Raw genomic sequence first — 21,992 nt, 5'->3', positions numbered from 1 at the left:
CCTTCTTGTTCCAGCATGAGAGCAGGGAACTTAACACTGTCACACTGTAACACTTGGGATGATTTTCAGTTGATACAAAAACACTGAAGGGTGAAAATAACTGAATGCAAGGTGCCAAAAAGAAAATACCTCGGGGGCTTTTTGTCACCAGCAAGTAAGTCAATGGGCACTATTTTTAAGGATGCTCGTGACCTTGCAACTAACATTCTAATTGGCCATTACAGTTTGTTTCTAAAATAATACCTGGTTGCACACATTGCTTGAACGCAGAGATGAAAGGCAACAATCTTATTGATTGCTTAATTGAGTGAAGCATGCTTTGTCCGCATTCGTGCTCCTGGCGGTCTGTTGTCCCAGCTGGTTGTGTGCAAACTCAGGGTACCCTTGGCCCTTTTCAATTAGCAGATCAATTCAATTATGTTGCCTAAACTGCTTGTACCTTTTCCATGTTCCTAATTGAAACTGCTGTTTGTCGGTGGTATCGGGGTGTCAGCACTCAAGAAAGGAACTGTTCCTTTTGTTCCCAGTGCTAGGACAGTGTGAACTCTTTCATCAGCTGCTCAGGATGGCTGGGATGAAGAGGGAATTGCTCCTATCCTTCATCTATACAAAGAGCAATGAAGAATGTCTGATCTTTAACTTAGCAGTGCTAGAACTAATGGAGGAGTTGCTGCTGTTATGAGCTGTTATGAAAATTCTTCTATCACAGTTAACAGAGCATTTTCTCCTTGCTTGATTGCGTGTTGGAAATTCCTGACCCGTTGCTCCCTAGAGGAGGCAATGTTACATTCATCTCCCTGTAATCATGTGCCTTTTTGTGAACCAAGCAATTTGACATATATATTTGTTAGAAATATGTAAAGTTATATGCCTGGCAGTCCACCTAAAGAGCAGCATATTTGAATCATCTCCATGTCAGTAACATAGTCAAGATCAGAGAGGCCAAACAAGTATGTGCTGAAGTTCTGATACTGCAAATTCCACTAATTAAGACATCTTTGGCTTCCTCCTCTAGGTGAGTAGAAGATTGCATTAAATGCTGTTTCTCTCCAAATCTGAATGTTTTATTCCCTTCCATGTCTTCTTCTCACTGCTCAACCTTATCCTTGCACTGTAGGATAGGCAAACCCATAGTCACATTGCCCAAGCTCTCCCCGGCCCATGTTGGCTGTGCTCCCACCTGCATGGATCCCAGTGATGGGGCTGATCCACACCTGCCGGAATGCCCCGCGGCTCCACAGCAGCACAGTGGCTCCTCTGTGTCCCTGGTTAAGCTGTAACTGATACATAAACAGGAACAAAAAGCTGACTTTTTGTTTGCAACAAGCAGTGCGTAAAGCTGGGGTGGATTAGGTTTGTGTTTGGAAAAGAGAAAATTTCCATGGCTTTCAAACACTTGAGTTGGGTTCAGATCCTGCATCATCAGAGCAAGTATGTAAACCTGGATCCAGGCTATCTTCTAATTATTAGAAATACATTTCTCTCCATAACCTGTAACTGTTCTCACATGTAAGACCAAAGTAATAAGTTTCCCTTTCTGAAAAATTAGAATACTAATAATAAGGCTTTTAAATGTCATATTCCTTTCTAGCAGTTTCTTTTTAGGATGAGGTGTAATTGTGTGTCATATGTTAACACCAGAGTGCTGCTAACAGTGAACTGACCCTGAAGCAGCAGCTGCTGCTCATCACTGCCAGTCACAGTGCACATCGTGGTCAGAGGCCCCAGCATTAGGAGGGGAATGGCTCTCCATGGCCATCATTGCTCAGACTTAGTGGGTAATTGAGACAGACTTCTCAAGGAAGACTGCACTGTTCCTTGAGGTCAAAATGTGCAGAACAGACAGATGTGTTGTCTTGGCACAGCAAAATCTTGTACATAGGAGACCCCTTTAAACCAGAGCCTATACTTTTGCTTTTTTTTTTTTTTTTTTTACCACTTCCATTAATTTAAAACCAGATAAACTCAAACAGATTAGCTTTCAAACCACCCCCCCATTTCTGCTCTCCAAAGAGACAAGCAGCAGAGCATGGGGGCAGTGTCTCTGTGAGTGGGCCATATCTCTGGGTGACTTGAAGAGCTTTCCTGACTAAAGAGGTTTTCCTGACTCGAGTCCCAACCTGAGACAATGCAGCTCCTGTGGCAGCCAATTTTACTGTGATATCTGAACAGCTCTGGAGTCCCAAATGAGTTTATCTCCTCTGAGATAGAGGCAGGCTGCACAAAAATTGCCTAGTTAGGCAGAAGGCCTGTGGCAAGGAGCGAACCTCAGAAATCACAGTCTATCAAATCCTTGAAAGCATTCTTAACCTTGTTAATGTTTTACTAATGGGATAGAAGCTTTTTTTTTTCCTTTTTCATTACTCATTCCCAGGTGTCTTTGCTCTATCACACTTTGTTTAAGAATGGACTGATTTCAGATCATAGCTCAAGTTGAATCCCTGGGCCATTTTTTCTTGCTTGCTGCTATTACTAAAGCACCAAAGGAAAATGGTGAGATCTTTGGGGCCATTTTACAACGGTTAACAAGGGAGAGTAGACTCAGCATTGCCTCTCACCTTCAGAGTGATCCATATCAGATTACTCCTGGCTCTCTAATCAGGGCTGCGGGATGCAATGCAGTGTTTCTCCAAGGCCTGTTCTGTCCTTCTGCATTATTTGTGGGTGACTTTAGCCTCAAAGACATATTGGAGGAAAGGTTGATACAGAGAGTTCATGACATGAAACTACCTTAATTTCCAGAACAGTCAATGCGTATTCTATATTACTGGTGAGATGCTGTGCTGGGTCACTGACCTGGCTGGTAATACCATGATGCTTGGGTACTCCTTGCTTGTAGAAGAGGTGAAACTGAAGTTAATTCGGGCCTTTTGGAAAGGGCATATTTGCTGGGGACACAGTGGGACAGGGAGTCTTATGTCCGTGTTTTATTTTCTGCTATTTCCGCTGTAGTTTACATCAGCTTTTCTTTCTTGTCTCTTTCTCCTTCTGCAAGGTTTTACAGAGGCTGGAGGCACAGGGTCACACACCAAGAGGTGACACAGTACAGGTAATGATCATTGCAGTCTGATTCATGCTGGGAGCCAATTTAGAAGTGTAAAAGCTGTAGAAAGGTGCTTCTGCAGCTTTCCTTCCCTAAGGCAGCAGCAGCCTGGCTGGAGGTGTCACTGAGCAGGGGGCTGAGGGAAAGCACATTCAGAAGGCATCAGCTCTCTCAGGGCTACCAGGAACATTTTTTGCCCTCCCTCCCCCTCCCCACAAGATATAATAATAATCTGCATTCTAATGTACTTTTAATGATCTATTTGCTCTCTTTACTTATTTGCACTACCTATTCTGGGCAAAGGAAAGATTTTTTCCATTTCCGTTCTTGTTATTATTGACAGAGTGTTCTGACTTCTGTCCTCAAAGTGCAATTTTGTCTAAAAATAAACAGTTTTAAGACAGAATGGAAATTGCTAATACATATTTTCATTTTGCTCATGGTTTGTATATTAGGCAAAGTGGAACTGAATAATAACCCTTTGGCAAACGAAGCTCTTGCACACATGCAAGATACTGTTACCCCACAACCCAGCAATGTGGCAGCCAACGTCTGTACAAATCTATATCCACTTTCCCTGTAGTTAAATAAACTTTTAAAGCAAATGCTCCATTAGCTCTTGACCATCCATCTTAACATAATAATGGGACTGTTTAAAGCTAGATAGGCTTTTCCCCTCTATTCTATTAAAATATTTACATTGTAATAACTCAGTAGTGTATTTTTTTATTTTTTTTTTTTTCTAAATGGAAGGCCTGTAAGTGGGTGAAAGTATTTTAGAGCAAGGTGAGACTGAAGAGAGGTGACATTTTATTGAATTAAGGGCCTTAGAAGGTGAGGGCTGTGCAGCCATAAATTCCAGGAATGCGGATGTGACTCTCCGAATGTGTATATGAAGCTGACAGGGTCTGACAGCAACCATCTGTGAACAATAACGTATAGAGAAGCACGGCTGCACGATGCCGGCTGGAATTCACCTATCAAGCTTGGAGGACTCCAGCAATTTACTACTCATTATCAGCAACCGTGGTCATGATTAGCTGCAGGGGCTGGAATGAAACTTGGAAATTATGAGAACAAAGTTCCCCTTGTTAAAGCAGAGTAATTAGTTTTATACGTATGGGGAGAAAAGAGGCAGGAGACTTCCTTTTTTCCCCTCTTTTATGAAGTGTTTGCCATCCAAGCTCTGCTCAGGAACACTAAAAAAAATCAGCACGGTGAAAATGGATGGACTGTTACTTCTTTCTGCATCATTTGAAACATGAGAAAATGGCTATTTTTATTTTATGCTCTTTCTCTTCCAGAGTTTTCCTGGACCCTAAAGGCTTTGCATCAGAGAATGACAGAGACATAATTATGTGATAACTGTGCTCATGCAACATTTGTTGATCAAAGCTGATTTCTTGTGGTCTGTACTTTTCTGTGTCTCGTCAGAGCATAACATTTTGGCCAAAATACGCCTTTGAGTCATAGCATCTTGTATGTAAAATCTCTATTATTTCTTTCCTTTTTGCTCAGTTCTGCGTAGTACAAACAACCTTTGTATTCCCAAAGGTTTATGCTGTTTCTTGGTGAGTGCCATGCTATAGAGTGCTACTGGAGCTGCAGAGAAACACTGCAAACTCTCATTTAAACTTTCTCAAGTACACTGCCAGCTAACACTGCCACTCATCTTTTTGCTTGGTGTGATGCAGTACGGGCCAGCAATGCCAGTCACGTGCATATGATCTTATGAGCAGATTATTTTTCCTGGTCAGATAATGTTCAAAAGTGGAAAGAAGTCACTGTTTTCCTCAATATGTTTTTACTTTTCTTTGGATACACTGTATGTCAGAAGTGGAATAAGAGTGTGTAGGTTGCATTTTTGATAGAAACATATTACTTTTCAGTGTAGAACAAAGAAACAAAACCTTTTTTTTTTTTTCCATCTAGCTCTAATTGGTAGTGTAAGATGATAGTTTCTTTATGGTAATTAGCATGGAGTTGACTCTGGTGTTGCTGTAGAGAGTGGCAAGGAGTGTAACTATGTCATGTTGCAGTGAGGTATGCTGACAATTATATACACTTGTGTTAGCTCTTGGATGATTCACCCTGGCGGCGTTCAAGGTCAGGCTGGATGGGGCTCTGAGCAACCTGGCCTTGGTGTCTCTGCCTACAACAGGGGGGTTGGAAATAGATTGCCTTATAGGTCCCTTCCAACCCAAACCATTCTATGATTCCATGATTCCATGATTGCAAGTAGGTGTTTGTCATTTGTCTGGCAAAAAGCACAGACCCAGCAAGCTGCCAATTCTGGCTTTACCACTGTGCCTTCCCTTCTTTTCCAGAGCCCATACAAGTACTCGTTAGTCCAAATCAGTAGCATCTGCAGCCCTTCCCTTACATTATGCTCCTCTGCTGCTTTGCCCTGTTCATACACAACATGCCATGGTGGAAGTAAGAGCACTAATGCAACAGTTTAAAAATAAGTTAGACAGCAGGGAGTGCCATTAACTGGGCAGTGTTACCATCTGTACCTGCATGTGTGTTCTGTCTGTAAGACAGAAAACATGTCTGCACAGCACAGGGTGGACTGACAGACTGGAGCATAACCCAAACATAAACCAGCCTGGGGCTCTGTGCAGATGTTACAGACAAATACTGGTGTGGAAAACCCTTTCTACCCTCTCTGTTCTTCCTGCTTTTGTTATCTGTAATAGAAAGATAAAAGCCTGTTGAGGTTCGCCATTCTATTTCATGCCCTTTATTTTGCTGCATAGACATTTCCAAAGGCATTAAAGTCTTTTAGACTTTCAAGAGCTTGTAAAAGAGAACCATTTTCTAAGCCTGCCTGACTAATGCAGGTAATCTACCGCATTCTTTCAAAGCAGTAAAGAAAATAGCAATGGGCCTGAAATTGCCTGTAATTTTCCTCCTTATACTTTGAAACTGGAGCATTGTTGTGTTATTTTACCTCTCTCTTTTAGGTGGGAGCAGTTTCTGAGGATTTGGGATTTCGTTTCTGTAAAAAGTCCCTCTTTATACACTTTAAAACTTCATTATGACATTAAAGTTGGTAGAACAGCTACCAAACACTTTAACAGCAAGTTACAAGCATTACTTATCTTTACCAGCTTCAGTATCTGATGTGCCTCATGTTTGTTCCTCTCCCCATCCCAAGTCAGTGGGGTAGTTGGACCGGGCAGCCTGACCTCATTCCCTGCTCTTACTGCTTGTAAATTTTGAAACCTGTTAGCTGTCAGCCAGGAATTTGTCTCATAAGTTCCTCCAGCTCCCAGTTCTCTATTGCATTCAGGCTGTCTTGTGGTGATTAACTAATATAAACACAGTAGGAATTATTACCAATAATGGGCCTAACCTAAAAGGATGCTGCTCTCAAAGGCTTGTGTGGCTACTTCATACCTCATAAGTTCAACCTCAATAAGCTTCCAGAGTTAACACATTAATTCCTGCAATATAAAGTGGTTTTGAGACATCGTTGGGGTTTTCAGCCTACTTTGTTGCTTTTGATTAAGCAGTGTTTCTGAATACACTTTCAAAACATGTGACTCAGCAATTGCTCAGTGTTAAAACTTATCCTCCATCTCTTTGCCCCTGTATTCACATGGCACTAATCTCTACATCTTAGAAGACAAAATGTTAGTTCTAAGCAATTGGCTGCCTTATTGTTGTCTGTCCCTTGTAAACCAATGTAGAAAGCAAACTTTACTCTTGGTTTTACTGGAGAGCAGTATTTCTTTCTACTGAACACAGCTTTTCTTTATTCCCATTTAAGATCTGGCAGAAATCTTATTCTTTATGTTCAGTGTACACCAATGTTTGTAAAGACATGCAAACCCTTTTTTGTTCTGCTTAACTGAGTGACCTATAAGACAATTTAAGTACAAGGAAAGCCTTAGGAATTGAGTGTCTTTGTTCCTATGGGATTCATGTCTAGAGAAAACACTGGCTACCAAGAAAAATGGATTTGAGAGAAAAATCTGATGGGAAAACTTGATAATGAAGAACAAAGCACTGGTCTACAACATTACACCTCTCTAGCAGGCAGGCAGGCATCAGCAGCTAGCCTGAGGTGAAGGACACACGCAGATATGTTGCCTTGTCTCCACATTCTAGCTGTTGGCTCCATGCTCACCAATTAAGAAGTAATTGAACTTGACCTCACTCCCCTCTCAGAGCTCTGGATCACTGTCAGACTCAATCTCCTGTTGTTCTCCAAAGCAGAGTCGGCAGGGGGTGGAAAATGAATGCCTTGAAATGCATGCACTTGGCCATGACCTGAACAAATTCAGCCCAAGCTGGTTATTGCTTGGCTGCTGAGCTAGCAGTTTTAGAAAACTGCAGGGCTTGCCTGTGACTGTAAGTCAGAGAATAGGACTGAGCTGTGAAACTATCCATTTTTCTGTCCATCCCCCATTTCATTCAGCACAAGAGGGCTCAAGGCCTAACTAGGAGGTCTGAAAACTTGCCACAGTGCATATGACTCATTATACTGCAAAGGTGGACTCAAACTTACCTCTACAGTGAGAGATGGGAGATTACTTTCATCATTAGGAAAACAGTCTGTACCTTTCTAACCATTACTGAGTCATTGTCTCTGCTAAGATGGGATACGGCATTCCAGCAACAACCATCAGGCCTGTTTCCTTGAGGAACGTCTTATTTTTCAAGAAGCTGCCTGTTCACGTTAATTATTTTCACAGCAGTAATGGTACATGTATCACTTAAACTCATCTTACAGCTCAGGTAGCAATTGCCAATAGTTACCAATTGCGCTTAGACTGAAGACCTTGTTTTATAAAATAAAAAGTGCAGATAGTTACTAATTATCTTCCTGAATATTTAGTGCAGAAGGATTGGATAAAAATACTTAAGTTCTTCAGGAAGAAGACAGACTCCTTCCCTGAGCTCAGACCCCGCATCTGTGAACAATGTACAGCACAATGCCTTTGTGCTTCTTCTCTCTCTTTCTGGCCCCTTAGAGTTTGTTTCTTTTCTGATCTGTGACTCCACTTGGAGAGAAGAGGTAGAGAATGCCATGTCTCCATGGAAGAATGCAGTCCAGTGGCTGGAAGAGATTCTTAGAAGAGTCAAGACATAGCTTTGAATCAATACTGAAGGTAGTTCTGCTGCTTTCTGGGTAAGCACTTCAGTATCTAGGCTGTCATGGGCAGCACTGTCCTTCAAAGAGAAGAAAAATGAGATGAATAGCTGCATCCAAAGTATTGACCTAGGTTTCTGAGTATCACTGTCCCTGTATGTCAAACTAGAGCTGGATCTAACAGACATAGCATCGGTATTAACCCATCCAAGATCATCATGTGATACTACATCTTTTTGGACACGGCAGATGGGATGGCTGTGAAGAGACGTATCATCCTTCACATAGACTCTGGCCAGTAGCAAAGTTTCTGTGAAGTTCTGTGGGCTACAGAAATATCCTTTTGATATAATTCACAACTGGAAGTAATACAGCATTAAAAGCCATGTGAATGTATTTGGGAAGTACACAGTCTGTGGCCACAGTTTATACACACCTCAGTGTCTGTCAGCTGAGCTGGTAGATGGGAAAGGAGAGGGAAAGAAAAAGTAAAAAGGGAAAGAAGTTTCTTGAACTGTGCATAAATCAAGATATTGCTTTTTCTGGAGTTAGAAAATCAGCTATATATACTTATTTCCTTATTATTATTATTAGTGCTTGTGTACAATGTATTTACTCTTAGTAGTTGACCGAATGCCGAGGCATGTAGAAAGTATGTAGAAAGACATTAGCAGCAGCCTTACGGAACCTCCCAGAGCAGTGGAGCTGCCCCAAGAGTTCATTTGGTTCTTGTATCAGATGCTTTGTTTGGGGTTTCTTGGCACTGCCTTACTAACCTTATATAGGCGCTCAGAAAACAGCGTGTATCATGAACACGCAGCCCGCTAGTATTTAATGACAGAGCACATACTGTTTCCTCTTGTCTCCCTGAAAGATATTGTATATCTTTACCTGCAGTTTATCCTCTCTGCTGGGCTGAGGTATGTGTGAGCTCACAGAAGCTTGCCTTCATTGTGACTCTGCCAGCGAGGCCTGCTCTTTGTTCACAGAGGGCTGCAAGGCAGGACAGGGCAGCTGAATTTGGCAGGCAAATTAAAGCTGTTTGCAGGCTACAATAAAAACAACAGCTACACTGTTGAGAAGCTCTTGTAGAATCACACAGTGACTCAGAATGTGTCCCTTAATGTTTCACAGCAAATCTGCTCCCAAGAGCACAGTCTTGCACTGCAGCCTTACAGTGGATATATTTTCACATTGTAATAGCTTCATTTTCTAGGTATGAAGTGCATGTCCTCCAGTAGTACATGATGAAATGTAAATTGTATGTATTCTGTATCCAGTCTTGCCATCCATGCTGGGAGCCTCTCCTTGGGAGTTTCTACAGCCATGTGCACCTGGTAATGCTTACATTTCTTATACATATGCCAGCAAAGCCTGAAGACACAGGTTTCACCTACAAACCACTATCTTGCATGTTGATAAATTCAGCCAGGGGAAAATACTATAGGGGAAAATATGTGAAAAGATGTGGAGGGAAAAAACAGAAAAGCGTTGTGATGGTGAACAGACCAACTTGACCCGACAGCCATGGCTTCCTGACCTCAGAGCAGGCCATTCACCTCATGTACCACTGCTGAGACAGAGAGATGGGGAGCAGCCAGACCTGGGCTGGCTCTGCTCTCCTCCCAGTGTCTCTGGGCAGTCAGCCAGCATCTGGCTGGGTGCCCTGTTGGTACTGGCAGAGTTGGGGCCTTGCATTTCTTGCCCAGCAAGCTCTCAGGTGCAAGGGTGGCCTGGCATAGGTAGGCACAAAGTCTGTAGGGATGCTGCCAAGGCGGCAGCTGTGTTTTCGCTTGGGACAGACACGCTGCAGAGTCCCACTTGGGTCAGTCTTTCATTCTCTACTTGTTAAATTCTCTTCTCATATTTTCAGTTTTTCCCTAAAATTATTGTGTATTTTTTCAAGTGCAAGCAGTACGACGAGTCTGAAAGACACATAATTTGCCTTTGGATTTTAAAGCAATAAAAAATGATAAAGTATCCTTGCCTTTTGTTTGATTTCTTTGCTAGCTAAAGAACGGTCTGTCCTAATGCTAGGAAAAAATGTGAGCTCAGTAGTTATAGACAAACTGCTGCACAGCTCCCAGAGAATCATGAGAAAAGAAGACATTACTCTCTGTAAATGCAATTGTTTATTGCGACACCGAACAAAGGATTCTACCTCAGCAGTCAAATGATTTGCTATTCAAAGAAAGTGAGACCTTCACTAATAAATGTAAACGTTGCTTTAGAAACTACTGCATGAGTAGAATTAGCAAATGATGCTCTACTGCAGACTCAGACAGTTGCTTTTTCCCCCCCCAGAATATTTTTTACTGAAGGGGTTCTTATCTCACAGTTAATTAGAACACCATCATCTGTCCCAAACCAGTAATAATGTAGTTCTGCTTGCTGAGCAGACAGGAGAATGAATTGCAGCTTCAGTTCTTTCATGGCTGATCCATGCACCAGAAGAGAATGAACCTTTTATGTTCCACTGCCTTCTGGAATTTTGAAAGAATACACATTTTGAAGCAGCTGAAATTGCAGTTACTGCTCAGATACAAGTGAAAACCATTCCAGTTACGTGTTGCTGTTTTATTCATGACTGCATGTAATATTAATGCAAGATACTTCTCTTTTAGAAAGCTTATCTGTTTGTGATGTTTCAGCTATTTTAGAGGGCAAGAAGTGAGAGAATGAGTGATTCTAAGCAGTGAGTCAGCTGCTGTCTACATCTGCAGCTAAACAGCAGGGCCAGGGTTACACCTCATTTAGCTGGATCTCCTAATCATTGCTGCGTAAAGGCTGTTTCCCTTCATGCTCAAGGTAATTCAGTTGAGATGCTGCCAGTAACTACTGGGGAGAGTTACTGCTGTTTGTAGTCAGTCCTTCAGATACAGCAATTCTGTTCCTAGAATGCAATAAAAGCCCAATATGTATTAAAATGCAATGCTGCCAAGTCTTCCAGCAGTTGATTGTAGTTGGAACTGCTCTTAGACCTGATTTACTTTACACAGACTCTTCTATTTGCTCCTGGTAAGGATTTTTATTATGCTAAGAACAGTGATGCTGATTCTTAGCAATCATTTCAGCAATTTGAAATGCCCTGAGTTACAGATCAGCTACGCCAACAGAGGAGAGACCAAACCTTTAGCAAAATAATTACTCAATGACAATGGCAACAGCGGTACAGTAGCATTAAATGGATGATCTCACTTTACCAGTTAATGAAAAGAGACAGTGAAAGCATAAGGTGGGATAAAGCCCACTAGCAGCCAAGTCACACTGAAGCTCCAAACACAGGAAAGCACCCCTATTCTAGTTTTCCAGGTTTCTTAGGTTTCCAGGTAGCTGGATGAAACTCACCACAGAGCCATGGTGCCTCTGTGCACTGGGTCTTCCAGCACAATCCACCCCATGTGCTCACATTTACAGCTCTTAGCTCACCTCTTCCTCATTCTTGTGCTCTATTCTTCTTCAATTATCGTATCAGAAGCCAAAGAGAGAGTGATTCTCTGTTAGTTTTTCCCTTTCTCATTTGATGATTTCTGTAATATGCTCACGGTAAAGGAAAACACTGACCAGTGGGTTTATATATTGAGGCTTTTAAACATTTTTTTTTGGAGAAATTACTAAGACTATAGTAAACAGAAGTTGTAGTTTGCCACAGAAACCAATTTCCAGGATATTTAAGGCAACTGATTGCTTGTCTCTTCAAAGTCCTTGAGTAGCTGGGGGAGCAAAGAAAAGCTGGGAGACAAAGTGAAAGAAACAAATGACATCGCTTTCCATCTATCTGTCTGGAATCTGTGCCCTTCTTCCCATGTCAGATGGTGTTAATCCTTAAAGTGGCATACACTGCAGTGTCTGTGTCCACTTAGAGTTTGAGAGCAGTGCAATTGCCCAGGAGCCTGATGCCCAGAGAGGTCCTGACAGGGTGAGGAGGAGGAGGAAGGCTGGGGGGATGAGGCCCCATTTCCTTCCTAGCCTCAGGATCCATTCCAGCCATACCAAGCTATGCAGGTAGTGCAGGGCAAATAACTCCAGGCTTCGAGCAAGAAAGCAAATATAAAAATGACCATGAAAATTGCACAACCAGATCAAACTGGTTCCAGCCAGGAACCGAAGTCCTACCTTGAAATACTTACTTAAATCCCATTTGAACGGCATAGATTTACATTCCAGATGAAGCATTAATGGCTTTCACACAATATCCTCAGCAGAGATGCCCCAGCATACCAACCTCTGTGTTTTTGGTAGCTGGAATTTGTAAGTCCTGAAGGAGCTGCATTCTTTTGAGTGCTACTTCTATTTTTGGCCTGAGTGCTTTCTTCATTTAGAAGAAAAAAACCTGTGCTCTTGTCAAACTGTGGAGACTAAATGAGTCATCTATACAATAACACTGAGTTACCCCTTTCTGCTACAGTGCAGTTCATCATAATCACAAAGGGATTTATAGAAAAACAACAGAGCTGACAAAGTCTGCTCTTAAGCTTCCTGTGTTTAATCCTGGTGCATGTCACCATCCTAGCAGTGTATTGTTGAGAAATGGGATGTTATCAGAATGCTGGGTGCTGCAGTAGCTCCAGTCTCATTTTTTTCCTAATAAAAATGAATGTCTTTTCCTTGACAATTTTTGGCTGTCTATCTGCAGTCACCTGCCTGCAATGAGAACTGTGTGAATGCTAATGACTGTTCTGAAACTGTGATGAATAAAAACTATTTAAGGCTTTAAGGCTGTCTCATAGGCAGCAGAACTTGCTCATTCAAATACTTCAAACACGGCCCCCACAAAGCATCACCCATGGGCTCTGACTTCAGGCAAAACAGAACATAGAGCTGTAGAGAACAGAGTGTTTGGTGTCATGGGATGAGGTAACATATATGATCTATGTAGCCTAGTCAGCTTGCAGCTTGAGCTTTTCTCACATAAAACCATGACACATACACACACACACCATGACAAGCCTAGGAAGGAGTTTGTCATTTCTGCACTAAGAGAATACTTCATATGTTGCACCACAGACTGATCAAGCAAGGTTTTAAGACATGCTGAATAACATTCAGATCTTCAGGTGTATTTAGGTGCACTTTTCCCATGAGCAGGTAAGAAGACAGGCTGCCAGTATGACAGGAAACACAGTAATGGTACAACATTATGCAATTAAGGCTGTAACAAAATGCATATGCATGTGGGAGGATGTGTTATGGTTGCCCAGGCAATCTTATTTCTGGCACTTCCTATATTTTCTGCCTTTGACTTTGTAACCTACACATTCACTCATCTCATCTCTGTTGTAGATCGTAGGCATGACTTGAATATATGGCCTTCTTGCTTAAGTGATTGCATTAGAAAGGTGAATCTTTTGGTACCTTTCCACTGCAGCAGACCCACCAGCTATAGTGGAGGAGTGCTTGTATCAGCCTGGCTGACACCGGCATGGGGCCATTTGCTGCCCGACTGAAGGTCACAGCAGAAGTTTGGAGAAGTGGCAACCAAAACATTGCTTCCCCACCTGTATCTCCAGAGATGTGACTGCTGCAGGATGAATCCACCAAGCCAAAGAACCTACAGAGGTTGAACATGCAGATGGTGTGAACAAAAAGCTCTGTGTTGCTTAGCAGGAGATGAAACTGCCCCAGTGAGCGTCATTCTGAGGCTGGCCCGGCACAGCAGGACTTCGCAGTGACCTTTTCTAACACTGCCCTGGTCTTTTGCCCCTTAACAGACTGACCCCATTGTAACACAAGATGTGATGCAGAGAGGCTGGCAAAGGCACTTAACTGCCGCAGTGTTTTGGATAGCTTAATATGGAACACGAGGCACTCCTAAAATGGAAAACAAAACTTCTGCTAGGTGCTCTCATGTGCATTTTTGAACTTAGATCTTGAGTTGATCCAAGAGATTCTGCCATCGGGGCTTTTTTCTCTGCCTTTTCAGACCAAAATGGCATTGCATGCACACAACAGCTGCTTGCACCGTGGGGGCACAAAGCAGCACGAAATTACACAGTAGGAGCAGATGGGCAGCTCTGAACAGAAAAGAAAACTCTCAGCTATTCCATTCTTGATGAGAATCTGGGAACGTTACAGAAGGAGGAAATGAGGAGAAATAAAATTGCAAGCTCAAGAGAAGATAAAATCTGATTAAAACGCTGACTAATATAATTGCAGAGCATTAGTCAGGCTTTCTTGTGGAAAGGAAAAAATGTCTGCTGCTGTGCTGCTATAGAAACAGTGTGGAGTATGCGGGTAGGTGAGGGCATGGAGTGTGTCCCCCCCCTTCTCACTTCTCTGCTCTGGAATGAAGATCCTATCTCACTGTGGGCCCTCCTGGCCAGACGGTCGCTTCCAGTGCACAGAGGAATTCTGTTCCTATTTATGCAGCTTCTTTTAGTATCTCTTCTTCCTCCCTTGTTCTTGTGGAAGGTGACATGCCAGTGCTGCTCCAGGGCAGGGGGTGAGCCCTGTTCTCCCTCCACTTTCCACAGGGGTTGGTGACTTTGCTGTGTATCTTGTGAGCCTGGGACACAGTTACAGTGCAACAAACAAGGAGTTTTCTTGTATTTACTCCTATAAAACCAAAGGACTCGTAGTGCTCTGGAACAAGCAGCCATCATCTGTGTTTTCTGAACACTCTGTCTAGGCCACTTGTTTCTTCAAAGATACATGTTAGATTTTAACCACCAATACATGAGATAGTGATGTTTAATTCCCCTGTCTGCCAGTGGAAGTGTTCCTTCTGAAACTTGTAAGCCACATGTAAACATACTCAATGAGCACAAAATAAGAACTAGAAATGTACCCCTGCGTTGTGGGATGTCATTCACAGCAGCTCTGACCTGCAGCCATCCGGGGCGATATCTCATCTCTGACAGCGGTCACTTCCACGTAACCGAGAGGAAGACACAAGAAAATAAATTGCATTAAAGAACAAGAATTAAATTGTATTAATTAATTAAATTTAATAAGAATTGAATTACATTAGAAAGACTGATGGATGAGGAAGTGTACCCACACCGTTCTACAGCTCTTTCTGGTCCCTGGTGCTCAAGATACCGGTTCAAATGGTGAGGAAAGTAATTGGCTGCTGCTGATGAATGTTATGCTGTTGTAAAACTGCATTTTCTCATAACCTACAAATAATTTTCTCATAACCTACTTCTTTGCATGTTTATAATTCTATTTCCACCCTGGCGCCTTCCTGTAACAATTGATCCGCTGCCTCAAGTCCGTATTTTATAAGGATGTATTTCGTACCTCAGCATTTCCCCAAGTTTCACCTTTCTGTCTCACTGACTTGTGCAGCTCTTTGTGCTCTGAGATGCAGAGAGAGGTGCCTGTTCTCTGGTTATTTTAGCACTTTCAGCTCGTCTGCAAACATCTCTTTCATAAAATGGAGAACACCTCTGATATTCTGACAGTTCATCCAGGCATCAGCTTATTTTCGTTTCTCTTCCCAGTTTTCCTCCTACCGCTGTGCACTGGAGACACCACAGCTGCACACACTGCTACACTCTAGGCCTGTATGCTTATCTCTGGAATAGAGTGTATTCTATGTAGGCCTCTGGAAGGCACCTCTCCATCATCCAATCTCATTATCACCACAATCAGTCCCGTTTTAGAACACCTGATACAAACTCCAGCTCCATTTAAAAGAAGTTAAGTCTGATTTTGCTCTTACCGCTCTTGTTAGAGGACCAGTCCAGTGTTTTCCAGCTCTGACCACAGAAACAAGTGTACACCCACTTCTTCTCACACTGACATTGGCCTCTACTATTGGCTTCCCTGACAGCTCCTTCCCCAAGCCCCTCTTTCCTTATCTTGCAGAACTGGATGCACCATGTGTTCATGTCTTTGGCTGAAACAGGCTGCCCAGGCCTTAATCATTACAGTGATTTTCGCTCCTACTTGTTCTGCTTTAGATTTACCCTTCCTTGAGCCTGGGTGACAGAATCTCACCTCGTATTTCAGAACATGAAATAACGAATCTGAAATAGCCAGATTTACATTTGCCTGTTCACTCAGCTCCTACTCCCCTTGTGATTAACTAGACTTTCTTTTCCAAGTACTGATCTCATAGTTGACAGAAGACATCTTCGGGATTTATCTCTGCAAGCCATTAATATTATCAGATTTAATTATATTTTCATTAATCTAGTTCTAAGAGGCACCCTATTTCTCCAGCACATTGTTCCCACCCTTGTTTGAAGTGGTGATGCTTCCCGGCTCTGCCAGCAGTAGGTTTCATTAACACATTTATGTTCTTGATGACATTGTTATAATGAAAATATGGAGGAAGAGAGGAGCCCTGATGAGTCCCATGGAAAAGCTTTCCCCCAGTCTGTCTCATGCACACAGCTCTTTGTCATTGCCTCTTAATCCTCCCTTCTTCTGCTTGATCAACCAGGTTCTGCTGGACAGTGTCAAGTATTTCTGACCCCAAATGGATTAGATCTGCCACTTCTCCTTTCCTTAAAGAAAAGGGAGACGAAGTTGTACCAAGGAAAGAGATCATTCGGAAGTAACACTTCATTTTATCCTATTTATTCCCACACCTTCAATTATTTCCTTCAGAATGTGTCCAAGTTGCTGTAAAACACTTCCCTCTCTTTATTTAATGCATACGTTCCATAATGATGTGAGAACTATAGGAAGAGTTCTTGCTTCTCCCACTCTCATCTCCACATGCTCGGTCTGTTGGCACTCTGAAGACAGACTGATTTCCCCACTGCAGTAATTGCAGTATTTTACTTCACGTTACTCATCCTCCTTTTGTTCACATCTCTCACACAATCTTCTTTATTAAAAATGGAGGCAAAATGCTCACTGGATTTGGAAATGCTGCCACACTTCCTTTTCTCACCTGCATGACCTTCTCCCTGCAGGGCAAAACCCATTTCATCTTCCCTGGCTTTCCACGTTTCCCCATCTCAAAGACAGGGCTTTCTCAGGTGAGGGATCTCCCCCATCACTAACCCCGGCTCTCTATTTCCAGTGACCTCAGCTACCGAACTGTCAGGAGACCTTCTGTGAAGCCTTTTCCTTTTGCATGAGACATCTGTACCATTTCTGCTGCTCTGGCATGAAGAAAACCAGTGTTTCTTATGTATTCCAGTCTTCGAGCCCTCAGCCCTTCTCACTTTTGGCCTATTTATAGGCATCATTTCACCCACCCATTCATTCTAAACCGCATCTACTTGAAATCTATCAAGTGATAGCACAAGCCCTGCTTCACATCCATCCCTCACCAGCATTTCCCCTTCCTCACATTATTTTCTGCTCTTTCTTAAGTCATCGTCACATCCATATTCATGTTTTATTGATTTTTCCTCCCATTTCTGTGTCTTTCTGTGGATGAGAATCATGTTGTTGGCAGGATGGATCTCCTCAGCAGCACTTATCAGCTGCTGTTGGATGCTGGGGCTGTCGGACACCCAGTGATGGTCACTCAGACCCGCTCCTAGCCTTTAACATTCAACACGATGCTGAGCTCAGCCCTCAGTTATAAGCGCCCCCCTTCCAGCCATCCCTGCCCCCACCTCAATACGGGGCGGGGATGTGGTCGTGGCCTGAGGCAACCAGCCCCTCCGATTGGTTTTAAGAAAGGGAGCGGGGCTTGAGGCCGGCGGGGGCCGGGAAAAAGGCGGCGTGAAGGGGAGCGGCATCAGTGTGAGCACAGGGTGCGGGGTGCGCCATGCGCCTGACGCAGAGCATGGGCACCATCGCCGAGTGCGCGCCCGGCGGGGACGGCTGCCCCGCCGCTCGGCCCCGCCTGGTCAAGATCGCCGTGGTGGGGGGCAGCGGAGTGGGCAAGACAGGTGAGATGGATGGGAGGGGACAAAGCGGGGCTGGGGGTGGCTGCGGAGCTCGGCTATAACGCTGTCTGTGCCCCTCCGCAGCGCTCGTGGTGCGGTTCCTGACCCGGCGATTCATCGGCGACTACGAGCGGAACGCAGGTGGGCACCGCGGGCGGAACGGGGCGGGGGGGCGGGTCGGAGCCCCTTGTCGGGTCGGAGCCCCTTGTCGGGTCGGAGCCCCTTGTCGGGTCACTCCGGGGCTGGTGAGCAGCTGAGCTGGTGCTTCATTGTGCCGTGCTCTGCCTGGTGTGATTTAGATGGTGAAAATGCCCCTCTCTGAAGCAGGTTTGGTCTGTGTTTTGCTTTTAAATCTAAAGCGATGCAATGTGATGTAAACCCGGTGTTTGCTGCCCTCCGAAGTTCGGTGCCGGCAGCCAAGCGATCGAGGAGGCTCCGGCTTCTGGGCAAGTCGGGGCTAGGCTAAATCCCAGGCTTGTTAAATCCCAGTAGTGGCATAGTCACAAACCCCAGTTTTCCATTAACATTATCACAAACCAAATAAAGAGTTTTAACACTTGACCCGAATAACTAATGGGTGGCAAAAGCGGCGCGGTCTGTTTGAGGAGTGTGTATGTTGTGAACCTGTTGCTGTTCTGCCAGGTAACCTCTACAGCCGGCACATCCAGATCGATGGGGAGGTGCTGGCCATCCAAGTGCAGGACACCCCGGGTGTGCAGGTGAGTCAGACACAGCCATGTAGATCACCAAAGCAGCCCAGAGTTAGTGTGTGTGTCCATCCACTGCAGTCTTGTTCCGCTCTTCCTAGCGATGTTCTGCTGTGTTTCAGTGCAGAGCTCCGGGTGGGAGAGCTGGTAACCTGTGCTTTAGCCACAGCTGGGTTGGGTGCATGAAGTTTGCTGGTAGTAAAAAGAAACAGCTCATTGTTTGGGGTGAATGGTTTGTACGCTGGGGGCCCACTGCTTTGGAATGGCTGAATTACTGAAGGGTTTTGTTCCCGTATATTAGGAACATTAGATGGAAAAAAAAAAACCCCAACCAACTCGCTCTGTGCAAATGCGGTGCACATGTGGAAGAAAATGTCATGGCTACCGCCCAACAAAACTCATACATCTATATAATAAAAAGTGAGGTCTACTGTATTGGAGCTGTGTTCATTAGGATGTTACAGTTTGAAGTTCTGAATGTATAGACCTGAGCGGTGCTGGATTTTTGCCTTTTTGAACTGGGCAGCTCTCCAGGTCTAAATGCTTCCAGCTCATATCTTTGCTTCCCCAGACTTACTGTCTAGCCAGTTAATTTCCCATTCTGTGAGACTACAAAGTCTTTCTCTGCATGCAGAACGACTCAGGTCACTTTTCTGTTGGAGTATAGCAAACTCCAGTGTTAAATTCCAGGCTTTTTTTCTTTGCAGCTGAATCAACATATGTATTTATTTGACACGCTCCCATTAAGTTTTGTACTTACAATGTGAAATGCAGATACATAACGTCTGAAGCCGTAAAATGCTCTTTAGGTTTAAAGGAGTCTTTTAAAAGCCTTTTACAACCTCAACCATCTAATTTGAGACCGTTTGCTCTACAGATCCATGGACACAGCCTGGATTGTAATGAGCAGCTGAACAGATGCATTCGCTGGGCGGACGCCCTGGTGATCGTCTTCTCCATCACAGACTATAAGAGCTATGAACTGCTCAGTCACCTGTACCACCACGTTCGGCAGATGCATCCGGGGAATGCTGTCCCTGTTGTCATCGTAGCAAACAAAGCCGATCTCTTGCATATCAAAGAGGTGGAGCCTCAGCATGGACTTCAGCTGGCCAACATGCTGGGCTGTGCTTTCTACGAAGTGTCTGTCAGCGAAAACTACAACGATGTCTTCAATGCCTTCCATGTCCTCTGCAAAGAAGTCAGCAAACAACAGGCCACCAGCACCCCTGAGAGACGGAGAACTTCTCTCATCCCACGGCCCAAATCGCCCAACATGCAGGATCTGAAGAGGAGGTTTAAGCAAGCGCTGTCTGCTAAAGTGAGGACTGTCACGTCTGTCTGACAGCAGGGCCAAGAAGAGGCGTTGTTCTTCCCAATGCTTCTCCCACGTTTGAAACCCTGGATGTCCAACACTGGCACGTCTGCAGTCCGATGTGGTGATGGGATGGTTCAGGCAGCGTTCTGCATGGCTGTAGGAACAAGAAGCTGCTTGAACAATGAACAGTGGCAGATGGGAAAAGAATAAAAACCAACAAAAACCCCACAAAAAAAGTCTTGAAGTGGCTCTAGGATGGAACTTGTAGAACAAGTATGTTCACTTGGACGTGGACCTTTCCAATAAATGCCTTTTTCTCTGACGGGACAGATCTGGCTTAATGTTTGTGCAGAGACAACCTTTTAGCTGTGACTCTCAACTTGTACTTGAGCAGGGAAACCCCCTGAACTGCAGTTCACTGTTCAGAAGTAACCACTCCGGTTTTGCAGCACTTCCACTGGGATGAAGGACGGCAGGATAGATCTGTTCCATTTGTTGCACAGTAGAGCTGTTTCACTTGTATTTCAAAACAAACCTGAAAACGTGCAACTGTTCTGTATAAATAAGCGTGAAGTAAGTGGACATGACTGGGCATCGTGACTGTACACAATGGTCCTTTATTTTTTCTACTAGCCATGTTGTTGCTGACAACTTGACCAGACTCTTTGTATGCAAAACTATTGTGCATAGGGTGTAAACAGATGTAATTACAAATAGCTGGTGGGTCTTTTTTACTGCCTGAAAAAACCACTGTCCAGACTGAATGATCTAACACAGCGCTTTCTAGGAGTAAGCCTGGAGTTGGAGTGATAGTCCATTACAGCTGCCAGTGTAAGACACTTCTCTTTCTTTCTTTCCCTGGTGTATAATAAGCAGAGAGAGAACCAGTGATTGAGCTTGATGTGAAGCACGGCCGCCCCAAGGCAATGAAGCTGGCTGTTTGTTCAGAGCTGAGCCGGTCCCTGTTAGTCTTTAAACACATGAGGCTGACTTAAGCATTTCTTCTTAACTTTCCTTCTACATTGAGCCAATGGAGTTCACAGGCTAAAGGCCTTACACACGTGCACTTTAAAAAGCCAGTTGTGCTTTTGTTTGAACTGTAATTTATTTATTTCATGTACAGTTACATTCAGCATTAAATTCTGAATTGCCTATTTTCTCGTGTGTTCTTCCTGTGTGTGAGACACAATTGCTAATAGCCAGCAAAGCCTGGAGATACAGTAATAGTTTTCTCAGGGTCGTTAATGTACATTGCAGAAACTGTAAGGTCTTTGCTGCTTATGCTGTTGATTTATGAGCATAATCTGTGTGTGGGGGGAAGCTCTTATAACTGCTTTTCAACTATTTTAGGAGAGGTAATGAAAATTAAAATTGGATTCTTCATATTCCCTTGTCTGAAAACACCAATGAGGAGAGAATGAGGTGAGGTGAGGTAGGTCAGTGTTTGGCAGAACAATGTTTTTAAGGGGCTTTTGGTCTCTTGAATCAAATTACTACAAGCCTTCAACTTGATTTGTTGGTGTTTAAAGGGATTTTAGGCTGGGTGTTCCCGAGGAGGATGTTTGTGCTTGACCTAGAGAGGCCCTCCCCTTTCGAGCACATGGTGGAAGGAGATACTGGTCCTGCTGATGGTAATGTTTGATGTGAGCTACCACTCTCACCTGACCAAGTAACTCAGAATTCAAACACAACAGCCCCACCAGTCTGAGCTTACACTCAAATGCTGTTTCACTGGGTTCTGTGCCATCTCCATGTGCCAACGGTGGCCTTTCATTTTTCCCTACCCCACAGCTGTTGAGTCACATGCAGAGGGCTTTGGCACTCCTTGCTGTGGTCCAGCACCATGCACCTTCTGAAGCAGTTCATCTGCGTGGCTCCTGCACACATACAGCAGGCAGGAGACCACTCATTGCTCAGGTCTTTTCTCCAGCACATGCTACGTGTAGCTACAACAGCTATTTTCTACAATTAGGAGATAACTATTACATCAGGGCCATTGGAAAGACCCCACTCCAGTCTTGGT

At 43.9% G+C, this 21,992-nt stretch overlaps 1 protein-coding gene across 1 annotated transcript; it reads left to right on the top strand.

Moving 5' to 3' along the window:
* Window positions 1-17,756: 17,756 nt before the first annotated feature.
* On the top strand, window positions 17,757-21,123 carry RASL11B (RAS like family 11 member B). Its single transcript, XM_015862317.2, has 4 exons — window positions 17,757-17,947; window positions 18,029-18,085; window positions 18,587-18,663; window positions 19,529-21,123. Exons 1-4 carry the CDS (start codon window positions 17,824-17,826, stop codon window positions 19,994-19,996), a joined length of 726 nt encoding a protein of 241 aa, XP_015717803.1. The 5' UTR covers window positions 17,757-17,823; the 3' UTR covers window positions 19,997-21,123.
* Window positions 21,124-21,992: the final 869 nt, after the last annotated feature.

Source organism: Coturnix japonica, chromosome 4 (assembly GCF_001577835.2).
Source record: "Coturnix japonica isolate 7356 chromosome 4, Coturnix japonica 2.1, whole genome shotgun sequence".
NCBI lineage: Eukaryota > Metazoa > Chordata > Aves > Galliformes > Phasianidae > Coturnix > Coturnix japonica.
The sequence above is the reverse complement of the archived record's forward strand: the minus strand, read 5'-3'. Positions and strand labels throughout refer to the sequence as shown.